This window comes from Salvelinus namaycush, chromosome 9 (assembly GCF_016432855.1).
Source record: "Salvelinus namaycush isolate Seneca chromosome 9, SaNama_1.0, whole genome shotgun sequence".
In the NCBI taxonomy this organism is placed as follows: Eukaryota; Metazoa; Chordata; class Actinopteri; order Salmoniformes; family Salmonidae; genus Salvelinus; species Salvelinus namaycush.
In genome coordinates, this window is record NC_052315.1 from 43427761 (window position 1) to 43442167 (window position 14407).

Sequence of the window (14407 nt, forward strand, 5' to 3'; positions counted from 1 at the left end):
ATGATGAACAGAGAGTAGCAGTAGCGTAAAAGAGGGGTTGGCGGGTGGTGGGACACAATGCAGATAGCCCGGTTAGCCAATGTGCGGGAGCACTGGTTGGTCAGCCCAATTGAGGTAGTATGTACATGAATGTATAGTTAAAGTGACTATGTATATATGATAAACAGAGAGTAGCAGCAGCGTAAAAAGAGGGGTTGGGAGGGCACACAATGCAAATAGTCCGAGTAGCCATTTGATTACCTGTTCAGGAGTCTTATGGCTTGGGGGTAAAAACTGTTGAGAATACTTTTTGTCCTAGACTTGGCACTCTGGTACCGCCTGCCATGCGGTAGTAGAGAGAACAGTCTATGACTGGGGTGGCTGGAGTCATTGACAATTTTTCGGCACGGTTTTCTCAGGTACACAGCAGGCAGGAGGCGGGGCGACACTGTGTGCTAACTAACTAGCAAGCTAGCAAACAGTGTCACTAACTAGCAAGTTAGTTATTTAGGACATAGTGTCGCTCCAGCCTCCCGCCTGCTGTACTAGTGGGAGACGGGGGCGACCGGTAGACAGTGTCCTGTTCAATGAAGGAAACAATGGGATGCTCGAGGGGCGCAGTAGTACATTACTGGGCTGCGATCACACAGTATTGGAGATGCGCCGACGTGTAATGACGTCACGGGAGAACGGATGGAAGCAATTTCGTGGACCACTTTGCCTCATAATAATCGAGAGATGGCGTCCTGTACCCAGTGAATAAGCAAAAAATTATCTTAAAGAATTGACGAAAAGATGCTCTAATGACATTTATCATTAGGCTACGAACACTGTTGAAGTAGGCTAATAATAACAATAATCTTTCACTGATAGAAAGAGCATTTGTTTTGGTTCTGCAATAGCCTATTCCACCTGGTTTCACCAGATTTAACAGGGGTGGGTTCCGCGGCGTTTGTTTCAGCATCCTCCAGCCTCCGCCTCTGTGTAGTCTATCCAACGCGAGGACGGCGAAACTAGAGACAGGGAGAGAGGGCGATGGCTGCCGGTGGAGGATGCGGGGAGACTGTGGATCAGTACCGGGCGGAGGTCGAGCGGCTCACCCAGGAACTTGCGGATGCGAACAGAGAGAAGATCAGGGCGGCAGAATGCGGTCTTGTTGTGTTGGAAGAGAACCAGACTTTGAAGCAGCAGTATGCCGATTTGGAATCGGAACAGGAGACGCTGAAGCAGGAGTTGGAACAATTACAAGAGGTAGGCTAGTATACACTATGCTAGAGGATGCAGCCTTTTCCCAATCTATTCAAGATAAATTATATTATATTATGTACAGCTCAATCACCAAACCTATTATTAGATCATATTAGGTTACACGAAATGGCAAGACAGGGCCCCTACAAACATATTTACGTTTGGGTGAGCTTATTGCCATATGTTTTGTACATTTCTTTGACATGATCCACACATTATTTGTATGGAAAAGGTATGTGTGTGTGTGGGTTCGTAGTCCACTTTTTGCATCTTACTTTGCATGACCTCTGTCATTTATCTCTTGGTGAAGTGCATATGTCCTGTGCAGTCATGGAGTAATGAATTATGTTAAGTGCTGTCTGTGATAGAGACTGAGGTGATTTCCCTATTCTCCCATCCTCTCAATGTGGGTGGCTCCCGTCCCTAAGTGCATTGGACACACACACACACACACACACACACACACACACACACACACACACACACACACACACACACACACACACACACACACACACACACAAACTGCAGGCATTGTTTAAACTAGGCCCTTTCTAATGCAAATGTCACCCTTCACAAAGCAAATATGCAATGCATCACAGTAAAGTTAGCCTTTTAGTCATTGTTTGAGTGCATGGGGTCAGTTGTCATTCAGACTGTTATGGTGGGACTGTAAAGATCTGCTCAAGAGATGAGGTATGCACAAGAGTAAATGAAGGAATGCTTTGGTAATTGGAGCTTCAGAGTTGCTGTCTACTATGGTTTGTGTGGTGGCTCACTTGCCTTTTGATCCAAGTGTCACGTTTTCATGAAGAATCTGTGAAGTGTCTGGATAGGTCCTTGGATCCACTTCCACAACACTGCTGGGCGAGCTCTTTTTCTAAAGTTTCATTTCTAAAGTAATTGTAACTGTAAAGAATATCATAAACTCCATAGGTATTGAGTTTGTCTGTCCCCACTTGCCAGGGCTTGACAAATGTATGACTATGTGTTTATGCATTCGGTCAAACATGCATAAAGCAAAAGGGAAGAGCAGATGCTGACAGAGCTCCAAGTTCAAGGTCATTATGGAGGTGGAGAACCTGTAGTGCTATTGGGAGCAGAGACTAGAGTCTAGAACGGTTGACGTGGGAAGGGAGATGGGCAATAACGGCAGTTTGATATGGATTAAATTCCCTTTGCAAAGCAGCCCAGTTCTATATCAGATTTAAACCAGTGTCATCTTTTACAGTACGGTGCATGGTTACCAACGACTTAGTCTTAGTTATCAAGATGTATTTTACTGTCCTGAATCTATAACCCGTTTAACTCTGCACTTAGCCCTGGGCTAAGAGAGTTCTTATCATCAGCTTTTCAGAGCCAGCCGATCACAGAGTTCCATTGTAACCTAATTTGAATATTCATTAAGCTTAGCACTGGGCTAAGAAAGTTGATATTTTACTCATTGACAATCTAGTTTTAGAGTTTCCTAATTTGATATAATTGTGGAATTTCACACATTGGTTTAATGTATGTCATAATTATTTTTATTCCCCAAAGCCAGTACTATGAAACAAAGATAAATTATATAAAGAATGATAGTAAAAAGCTTTGGAGCACCTTAAATTACATTTTGGGCAAAAAGGCAAACTCAGCTTCATCATTCATTGAATTAGATGGCTCCTTCATCACAAAACCCACTGATATTGCCAACTACAAGATTAGCAAACTTAGGCATGACATGCCAGTAACAAACACCTAACCCACACATCCAAGTAAAGCTGACCAAATTATGAAAGACAAGCCTTTTTGAATTCCATAAAGTGAGTGTGAAAGAGGTGAAAAAATGATTGTTGTCCAGCAACAATGACAAGCCACCTGGGTCTGACAACTTGGATGGAAAATGACTGAGGATGATAGAGGACGATATTGCCACTTCTATTTGCCATCTCTTTAATCTAAGTGTTTAAAAAATGTTTGCCCTCAGGCCTGGAGGGGAGCAAAGGTCATTCCGCTACCCATGAATAGAATAGCATCCTTTACTGGCTCAAATAGCTGACCAACCAGCCTGTTACCAAATGTTAGTAAACTTTTGGAAAAAATTGTGTTTGACCAGATGCAATGCTATTTAACAGTAAATCAATTAACACGACTTTCACAAATGACTGATGATTGGCTGAGAGAAATTGATAATAAAAATATTGTTTGAGCTGTTTTGTTACACTCCAGTGTGGCTTTTGACATTATCAATCATAGTATGCTACTGGAAAAACATATATGTTATGGCTATATCGTGGATCGAGACTTACCTGTCTAACAGAACACAGAGGGTGTTCTTTAATGGTTGCCTCCAACATAATCCAGGTAGAATCAGGCATTCCCTAGGTCAGCTGTCTAGGCCCCTTTACTTTTTTTCAATCTTTACTAATGACCTGCCATTGGCTCTGAGTAAAGCCTGTGTGTCTATGTATACAGATGACTCAACACTTTACACGTCAGCTACAGCGTGTGAAATCACTGCAACACTAAACAAAGAGCTCAATGCGCACATTGCAGTTTCTCTAGAGATAAATCAGATCCAGCCTGAACTGTGCGATGTAGTAGGGAGTTGTAGTTTCCAACAGACCAATATTCTACATAGTTTAGTGCATAAAACGTGGTAATTAACTACATTGACCATAATCCATTGTCCATCTACTTGCCCGGTCTGTGTTTCTTTTACACCTGCTACGGAAGAGACAGAAGAATGTGCGATCGTGGGGTGATATAGAGAGACGATGTTGCTTCGCAAGGTATCTCTACCTGAAAATACATGATTTAAGTGATTGATAGTTGTTATTTATTCAGCAGTCATAAAAGTATGCCTTATTTACTTTGAAGAACTACAAAATGGGGATTTTGTCAGACAGCATATGCAACAGTTCTATAGAGATTAGAGAATGACTTTGAATGAAATAATGGAAACACTTTACTTGGCATCCAGTGTCATAACACTTTATGACATGGGCATAACCATGTCATATGTCATAACAGCTGACATAACTTGTCATAATATGGTCCTTACACTGTCATGACCCATATATTTATCCCTATTGTGACATATATTGCGTTCTTGTATGGCTCGTTATGACACCTACATAAGTGTCAAACCCCAGATTTATTCAAGTTAGTTTTTCCCTGCCAAGTAGTTTCCTTTCGTTTGAAAGTTTGTTTCTTAAATCCTGTGTTGTTGTTGTATTGAATTCTTTCCAGTCATGTTTTTTTCACATATTTTAAATAACTTGTAGAAAATACACTTTATTACACTGTCATGAAGCATTATTACCATCATAATCATAACAGTTTTCAGCTGTGCTAACATAATTGCAAAAGGGTTTTCTAATGATCAATTAGCCTTTTAACATGATAGACTTGGATTAGCTAACACAACGTGCCATTGGAACACAGGAGTGATGGTTGCTAATAATGGGCCTCTGAAGGCCTATGTAGATATTCCATAAAAAATTAGCCGTTTCCAGATACAATAATCATTTACAACATTAACAATGTCTACACCGTATTTCTGATCAATTTGATGTTATTTTAATGGACAAAAAATTTTCTAAGTGAGATTTCTAAGTGACCTCAAACTTTTGAACGGTAGAGTATATTATTTAATGTATGTAAAGATAAGATTAAATCAAGAATAGTCTGATGGGTGACAATATTAGCCTGTCACTTGTGAGTTATATATTATGACTTGTGAATGATGCCCAGCATAAGGAAACAATGCCTATTTTTTGCGACTTTTTCAAATCATAGTCGCACACCTCATGTAGCCTAGCCCATAGGCCTATATGTTTTAATAAGGTTTGTATCACAACTAAATTGGCCAAATAACTTAAGCACAATAATCCGCTTTACAAGGGGTGTAGAGCCTAACTGGCATACATAAGCAGCGTGTGAATTTCACGTTTGGGGAAGATCATTTTCACCATAAAAAATGTTACCTTTATAATAAAAGCATTACATGCATAATTGCATTTGCGGTCACTTTTGATAATGGTGTTTTCCACTAATGGAACATTTGCGCTTATAGCCTACTGCCCATGTGCGCATTGCTGTGCTGTTAATGTGAAGAAATAGACCAATAGTTTATCAACATTTTAAGCTAAATGTTCTGATCTGTTGTGTCATTGCGTAAAAAAGGTTTTTTGATGCTATTAGTTGTATTAATTTAGGATCTATCGCATCCCACAACTGTCCCAGACTATGTTTGGAATATTTATTTCTCGCACAAAATAGAATGTCAACTTTTGTACTATGGGCAATAGTAGATTGACATAGACTAGTGCTTTTACTGTTCGTTAGGCCTGCTCATCTTGTTGGCTGACGAAACGTAAATGTGGACAGTTCTTCCAATATCTTCAATATGCACCTCGGAATTGAATAAACGTGTCCCTGATCTGTCTGTCTTCACTTGTAGCCTGTGAGAAAGACCCGATGGAGCGCACATCACTCAGGGAGAAGGGCACAATGGGCAAAAGGCATGTTTTTTTTAGGGTGCATTACTGCCACACAAAGGGGATGCCGCTGTGAAATTCAAGACATTATCAAGTGCTTGTCAAATTGTGAATGAGTGACTGATTTAGGTTGTAAAGCCTGCTCAAAAAACATAGCAGAGCTCATGCCTTTCAAGCAACGTTTTTCAAATCATCATTAGGAGTTGCATCATGCAGCCTTACAATGTATTAAAAATCGAAACATAGAGCCCAACGTTTGTAGAACAACTAAAGTTACATGAATAACTCTAAATTAAGCATATAGGAATACCTATTTCTTTGTTAATCGCTCAACACTGAATAGCCGCATGTGCGCACTCCCTCAAATCGTTTGGAGAAAATATCCTCTCTTTTTTATTCAGCTTTGTTCAATTGTATTCTTCATACTATAAAATAATGATACGGGATTCTAAGCAAATCTTGTCTGCTAAATTAAATAGTGTAGCCCACAGCCATTTGGCATAGCCAGATCAGGACCTAACATAAGGACAACTCAGAGTATGCTATTCTGTTCTTCTGAAATAGGCTTCTTTAGACCTGTGTAGAATAAATCATGGATTTATTGTGAAGGTGTAGGCTATATTACATGGATTTATTAGACATTTTAAAATGTAGATGTTCCAAAGGTCTACATCAGTGGTGATGTGTGTGGAAGCCAGGAGATGCTAAATGTGTTTATTTTAATTAACGGTCAATTGCTGTGAGACCGACAGTTATTTGCTTGACAATCACCGACTGACAAAATTTCGTGACCGCCACAGCCCTAGTCATGACAGTGTCATGACCATATAATAACAGGTTATGTCAACTGTTATGACATATTATGACACGGTTATGACCGTGTCATAACGTGTTATGACGCTGGGTGTCAAGTAAATTGTTACCGAAATGGTAAAGTCGTCAAATAAAATAAATGTAATATACACAACAACTGAAATATTTTATGAAGGTAATGTGAATCAATTATTAACCATAAGTGATAAGCAGTAATGGGCAGTCACTACCATCGTGGAACTTTTATTCATTGTTTTATTCTGTGTTGTTACAGCATTCAACCCACATAATGGATAGTGCATTTAATGATTTAAAAAAAAATATCGAACCGAAACCGAACCGACCTCAAAAAGCATTAATCGCTCAGCACTATAAATTATACATGCATCATGGTTACATTCGTGTGCATTTTTGGGTTGTACAGTATGTGTTCTGCTCTACTAGTTGGACATGGTATGAATAGTGCTTTGCTTTGACTGGCACTCAGATGGCAGAAGTATTAATTGGGCCTCCTGTTGAATTTCTAATTCATGCTTGTTATTCAGATTGAATTAATATTGAATTTCAAAGCATTTTTTTGTAGTATACTGTCTGATGTTTGTACTATATGAGTGTGTGTTGTGTTTATGCCACTCTTTCATCTGCGTGAAATAAAGAGACATACCAATGCCTAGCAGCTCTCCACCACAACTGATCTCAGTCTGTTATGGATCATTTATTGAGTGATGATGTGTGGGATGACGAGGCAGAGCAACAGAGGAAGATGGAGAGAGAAAGAGAAAGAGAGAGAGAGGGAAGAAGGATCCATAGTGATTGATTAGAGACATGGGAAGTAGTTCACCAGACACAGTGCTCCCTGACAACACTGTCTGATGTACACCAGCTCCATATCCTAAATCCTCACTGTGTAAGATAGCAATGTCCATTTTCAGCTGTATTCCTCCGCCTCCACTGCTACACTGCTTAATCTGAGTCATCCTCTGCTGTGCCTCTGCCCTGGCTAGGCTACCACACACTATATCTCATTCTGTATCTAGACCTGTGTGGAACTCTGTTTTTCTGCCTACATGCTGACTGATAAATGCCACTGGCATGTTGTTGAATTGTACTGTAATGCTATTCTTGAAGGCCGTTTTAATACTTTTTCAGTATAGACTTTTAGTTTGTGCACATAGTTTCACATCGGTCTCTGCACCTGCTGGTCCCTCCCTACCGTGTAGTAGTAGCAGCAAGTGTTCTTTGTATCCCTGCCTGCCTGTCTCAGAGTCTACGGTATAGCCTAACAGAGGACACATCAACACTGGAGGTGATATAACATCCCAGGAGGATAACCTGCTGTTTCCCTCCTCTCTCTCATGTCTTTCTATGAATATTAAACAGAGAAATAGAGCGCGTGGAGCCCGTCGTACCAATAATAACACTCTCACCTTCCTTTTCCTCTGAATTGTGTGTGCCTATCCTTAACATGCAGGGAACTGCAAATGGAAATTGGAATTGCTTCCTGGATGGAGTGGCGGGCAGTTGAAATCCCACAGCTATTGTTTATCCTGATGAAATAGATCAACACTATTGGAATTGTACGTTACACATTCATTCTTCCTTCTTTATTTTACACTTTTATATCCTTTGGAGAACAGTTGCGGTATAGTTTTGACCCCGACAAAGTTAATTTCCTATTTGTCAGAGGCAGGTATGCTAGAGAGCTGCTGTTGCATTCCACACATTGACACATTCCTATGGACAATCAGCATGACTCAAGAGTGAACCCACACCTGGAGAATGACATCGGCTAACGTGATGTCGCTAATGACACGTCGGGAATGACGCGTTGGTAATGACGTTATGGTAATGCCATAAAAACACTAATGATATGTCTTTGGGAAGACCAAACCAACACAGGGCTCACGTTGTGGAACCTTAAGTCTCAATGTCAGTAGCCTACTGTATATTTATGATTATAACTTAGATCTGTTTTAGTGCTCTCCACAGACCGCTGCATAATGGTTGTTGTTCTGTACTTGAAGGACAGAGCAGAAATAGGCTGTAGTACTGTATGTGCTTGTTACACTAAAATCAGCCAGGAAGCCTTTAGCATTACTCTTATGGGTGAATTCCCAGTAACTATACAGTATATGGGTTGTAGGTTGTGGGTTGTCAATATTTTACCCGGGTTGTCAATATTTTACCCACTGGCCAGTGTTTTAGTGACAGGCCAGTCTCGAGGGCTGCAGATGGAGTCCTCTCCACAGTGGTGGTGCCCACATTACTCTCCAATTCTGTCTCCTTACTGCAGTCTCTGGGTAGAGGATCGGCCTATCAGAGAGAACTAGTGGAGGGAAGAAAACAACATTACAGCAGCATATTATTAGGAGCTGTACAGCCAGGGATGTGTGCTCATATGGATATGAGTACTCCATCAGCAAGTCAACGGGGCCGAAAATCATCTACAGATGTACTTGACAGTAGAGCAGATCACATACACAGGCTTCAATTAAGAAATGCTTTTGAAACAGACAGTTAGGCATCGACGTGTAGTGTACAACCCACCTAGACACGGCTCCCTATTCCTAGACACTGTCACATATAGGATGGAAACCATCGTTTTGTCTCTATGCTGTCACACACGTTCAGGTCTGAAGAGTGGCTGATGTCTGAGGAGCACAGACTCAGAACTCATTCCCGTCAAGGATTTGAAGAGCACACTGTTTTGCGAACGCAGTGTCTCGGAAGTCACCTTGTTTGCCATGCATACGGTCTAATATTTCAGAGGAGTGTACGATTCAATGATAAGAGTAAAACCCAACCTAAGATACATTTCTCCATAAATAATTGCTAAGCATGTTCTTCCTTAGATACGGAGTTACTGTAAATCTAAGGCTTCAATGGTAAGAACTGAAATTTTACTATTGTAGGGAGGAGAGATTTTTCTAGAATAGTTCAGTTGTGAAGCTGAGGAGCAGAATGCCATGTTAAACATGGATGATTAATGGTTGCGCTTGGTGGTGGGCATAGCAACCATTTCTGTACATACTGTAGTTATGTTCCTAGACAGCCAGGCTCTCTGGGCCTGTAGTTGGAGTGTGTTGGAGCTGCATGGTCCTTGACTGTGCCTTTCACAACATGGATTATAGAGCCCATAGGAAGACCAGCTCAAAGTCACATTAGTTAGCAGGCTGGAGCTAGAGGACTTCAGAGAGCAAGATATTTTCTTCATAATTTACTGTGGACTTTTATAACCCCTTGCCTCCACTCAACTGTACAGTCTTCAAAGTCTGGTTGATCAACATTGGTGAATCCAGATTGTTGGCTAGGTGAAGATCTGACTGAATGTGCTCTCAGTTTGAGAGTTCAAATGCAGGTTGTGGTAGGTGGAGAGAGAATTGAAAAGTTAGTGAATGGGTGAAAAGAAAAGAGTCCTGCATAATGGAGAAGTATACTTAACCCTGCTTTGCTGTGCTGAATCTGCCTACTGCGGTTGAATAAGTGATTAAAAAAAGGAGTGGGGTAGAGGACAGCTTCCCTACTGTCCCAACAGAGGACATGTGGCAGTAAATGTGAGGATGTGGCAGACTTTTCTGTGAGGAGAGAAAGGAGAGATGCATTACAGGTTTTATTACCCTGCTCTCCTCCTCCTTCCTGACATCAGCATGGTGGGGGGGGGGGGGGGGGGGGGGGGGGGCAGAATCGATACATGAGGAGACCCCCTCCCCCCTGCTAAGTCTCTCACCCCTCCCCTGCAACTCCTTCCTTCATTAGGTCAGTTTCCCCCCTGGAGAGAGGAAGGGGGAGAAATATGCATTGATTTTATACCTGAGATGCATTGTGTTGGGCTGCTTAATGATGTGCAGTATGTGGCAGTGTTAATTTCAAACACCAATTTTCAGTGGCAATTGACTAGATGATAACTGACTAAATAGACCCAGAAAAACTATAACTTAACTAAAAATATTTTTCATTTCGGTTGACGAAAACGATACGTGACAACATTTTCTCTGTAACTAAAATCTGACTAGTCAAAGGTTTTTGGACATGTTGAGAGCTTTTCAGTCATATTAGTTTGGTCCAATCAAAAGCATGCATGATATTAGCAGAATTGTAAGGCTTTCTAATTGCAGTGTTGCAATGCTGTTATTGGTGGAAAATAAATTCCATGCCCAGATCATTCACGAGTCACCTCTCTGCCCGTCAGCCGTTTTCCATCAGGCAGCAACAAATAATGTATGTAAATAAGGAACACGCCATGGCTACTCTCCCAGTGGTAAAAGCTCCCAGTAGAAAAAGGGGCGACGTTTGAAGCCACTTTACTTATGTCGCTTAAAACAAGAATGAATGTAACGTTTCCACGGGAGAAGTCAGCGTTTGCACCCACAAGTTGACGGAGAAAAATGCTACCAATATATACAGTATATATATATATATATATACATACATACATACATACATACAAACAATCAGGTAATAACAGATTGATAATGCTAGCTAGTTAGTTTGCTGCAACCTATCAGATCTGTACTTATGACAGAACTTTGATTACAGTATGTCAACACAATGTCAAGGGGTGTGATTTTTAATCTGCTGCAGAGTAATGTGTTCTTCTGCCAAGTTGGCTGTTGGGAAGAGAATCATGCGATAGGATGTTGTGCAGAAAAATATGTTTGTAGGACAAAGCTATGTATCTTTTTGCACATAGAAGTCAGACATTTATGTGTACTATATGTTAATGAGGCAATAAAAAGGTGATGTGACTAAAATGTAATGGTACTTAGTTGACAAAAATGGCCCAATGTTTTTGTCATTTTTACAGTAACTAGACTAAATCATTATTCAAATGACAAAAATGTCACTAATACTTAATGATATGAGTCAAAATGACTAAGACTAGTCCAAATCTAAAAAATAGTGGCAAAATTAACACTGGTATGGGGAGAAACATGTGCTCGTAGTCAACAAAACTCAATCAGCGATGTAATGCGATATCTTCAAAATGGATGGCAACAGCTATTGATTGAAAGCCACCAATGCATGAAGTGGTGAAACAAGATCATGTAGTAATTGTGTTTCAGCCTCCATTTGATGTCTGGTGCCTGTCTGACGTAGGGATCATCTGAGCCAGACTTCAGTATGGAAGTCACATGCTGTAGGTTGAGCCAGGGCTTGGAGGTCTCATTGCCTTGTAGTTAATTTTTTTTATTGCAGAAAAACCAGTATACATACATACAATAAGTATACAAACAGACAATGGTAACATATGCTTGGGGGTACAACAAATTACAGACTATACAAAGACCTTAAAAGAAACACACATATTGATTGTTTTACCAGCGTTCTTATTAGAAGACTGTTGAATGGTCTTAATGTACTGCTCAAATTCCTTATAGAAAACACGGAAGAGTTTTTTTATTAGTGAATTTACATTTATGAATATTTTGTCATTAGCGCAATTGTTTTTCTATCACGCCCTGACCTTAGAGATCCTTTTTATGTCTCTATTTTGGTTGGTCAGGGCGTGAGTTGGGGTGGCCATTCTATGTTTTTGTTCTATGTTTTCTATTTCTATGTGTTTGGCCGGGTGTGGTTCTCAATCAGAGGCAGCTGTCTATCGTTGTCTATGATTGCGAACCATACTTAGGTATCCTTTTCCCACCTGTGTTTTGTGGGTAGTAGTTTTCTGTTTTTTTGTCTGCACCAGACAGAACTGTTTCGCTTTCGTTCTCCTGTTTGTTGTTTTTGCTCGTTTTTTTTTTTTTTTGATTAAATCATGAACACTTTAAACGCTGCACCTTGGTCCACTCTTCCTTCAGCCCACGAGAAGCGTTATATTTTCTTTATCCTTATTATGGTTAAGGAAACCGAGCAGCACATTCTCCCATAAAAAAACTAAAGTCATCAAGAATATGAACAATTACAAAACTATGAATATCTTTCCATCATTTTTTTTTACATGTAGACAATGCCAAATTAAATGCAAAACTGTTTCTGGATGCTCAACACAAAGTACAATAAATGTTAATGTCTTTTTGGAGTTTCTTCTGGTAATGATTCGCAGGGTAATACTTATGGATCATTCTGAAAGATCTCTTTGACCTTGTTACCAAGCAGGTATTTGTGTGGTAATAACCAAACAGATATTATTGACAAATATAATCCAGTAAGTTGTGACATAAGGAATGGAAACAATATCCCTTTGAAATAAAGCACCTATAGATCTGTTCTGAGGGAGCAAGGAGAAACATTTTTTTCCTATTGGTGAGTCAACTGTATTAAGCGAGGGTTGGTCAGGAAGGTGAGGTCTGGCTACACCTCTGAACAACATGAGAGTTCCAGATGGAATAGCATCAAAGACTATAACAAACTCTCTACGTGTAACAGGGATATTGTAAAGAGATAAAAAATTCCTCATAATTGAGTAACAATGCTTCTGCATTAAAACGTTGACTCACCAGCAGGATATGATTATTGAACCAGTTCTTTAAAAATAAACTTTCTATACAAAATATCATACCTATGTGGGGGAAAATGATGTTTATATATTCACCTGTTTGGCGTGCAAGCCCGACGTCGGTACACTTATGACAACAGCCAGCTCAAAGTGCAGGGCGCGAAATTCAAAAGATATTTTTTTTAAATATTTAACTTTCACACATTAACAAGTCCAATACAGCATATGAAAGGTACACATCTTGTGAATCAAGCCAACATGTCCGATTTTTAAAATGTTTTACAGGGAAGACAAAATATGTAAATCTATTAGCTAACCACGTTAGCAAAAGACACCACTTTTCTTACTCCATCAGTTTTTTACTCCATCAGTAGCTATCACAAATTCGACCAAATAAAGATATAAATAGCCACTAACCAAGAAACAACTTCATCAGATGACAGTCTGATAACATATTTATTGTATAGCATATGTTTTGTTAGAAAAATGTGCATATTTCAGGTATAAATCATAGTTTACATTGCAGCTACAGTCAGAAATTGCACCGAAAGCAGCCATAATATTTACAGACACCAACGTCAAATACCTAATTACTCATCATAAAACATTTCTGAAAAATACATAGTGTACAGCAATTGAAAGACAGGCATCTTGTGATTCCAGACAATATTTCCGATTTATCAAGTGTTTTACAGCGAAAACACAATATAGCGTTATATTAGCGTAGCCACAATAGCCAAAAACACAAGCAATTTCCCAGTAGCAAAAGTAAGCGATCGTAACAAACAGGCAAAAGATATATAATTTTTGACTAACCTTGATTTTCTTCCTCAGATGACAGTCCTATAACATCAGGTTATACATACACTTATGTTTTGTTCAAAAATGTGCATATTTAGAGCTGAAATCAGTGGTTACCCATTATGCTAACGTAGCTACTATTTCCCACAACGTTCGGATATTTTACTGACACTTTTTCTGACACACATATTCTGACCAAATAGCTATTCATAAACATAACTAAAAAATACATGTTGTATAGGAAATGATAGATCCATTAGTTATTAATGAAATCACAGTGTTAGAATTCTAAAAATAACTTCATTACGTTATGCAGCTTCGGTATAGCTTAGAGTAGCCAAAACGTTGGCCGCCCACGACTAGTACACAGTTCGACAGATATATGAAATAGCATCATAAAATGTTTCTTACTTTTGCTGATCTTTCATCAGAATGTTGGACAAGGTGTCCTTTGTCCAGAACAGTCGGTGTTTGGATTTAGAACCTTCATTTTCCCTCTCGATTTAGGAAGCGCACTTGCCAAGTGGCACAAAGTTCTCCAACGTCAACAAAGTCAGAGAACGGAACACGGCAAAACTCCCGAAAATTTTTCAATAATCTGATGAAACTATATTGAAAAAACATACTTTACGATGATATGGTCACA

General features: G+C 39.6%; 1 protein-coding gene across 2 annotated transcripts in view; it reads left to right on the top strand.

The window, feature by feature from the left end:
* Positions 1-813: 813 nt before the first annotated feature.
* Positions 814-14407, top strand: part of bicd1a (bicaudal D homolog 1a) — a 106193-nt gene continuing 92599 nt past the window's right edge. For both annotated transcript variants that reach the window (XM_039000636.1, XM_039000637.1), the window contains exon 1: positions 814-1230. In XM_039000636.1, coding sequence (XP_038856564.1) covers positions 1015-1230 — 216 coding nt within the window. In that variant the 5' untranslated portion in view covers positions 814-1014. The remainder of the gene's footprint in view (positions 1231-14407) is intronic.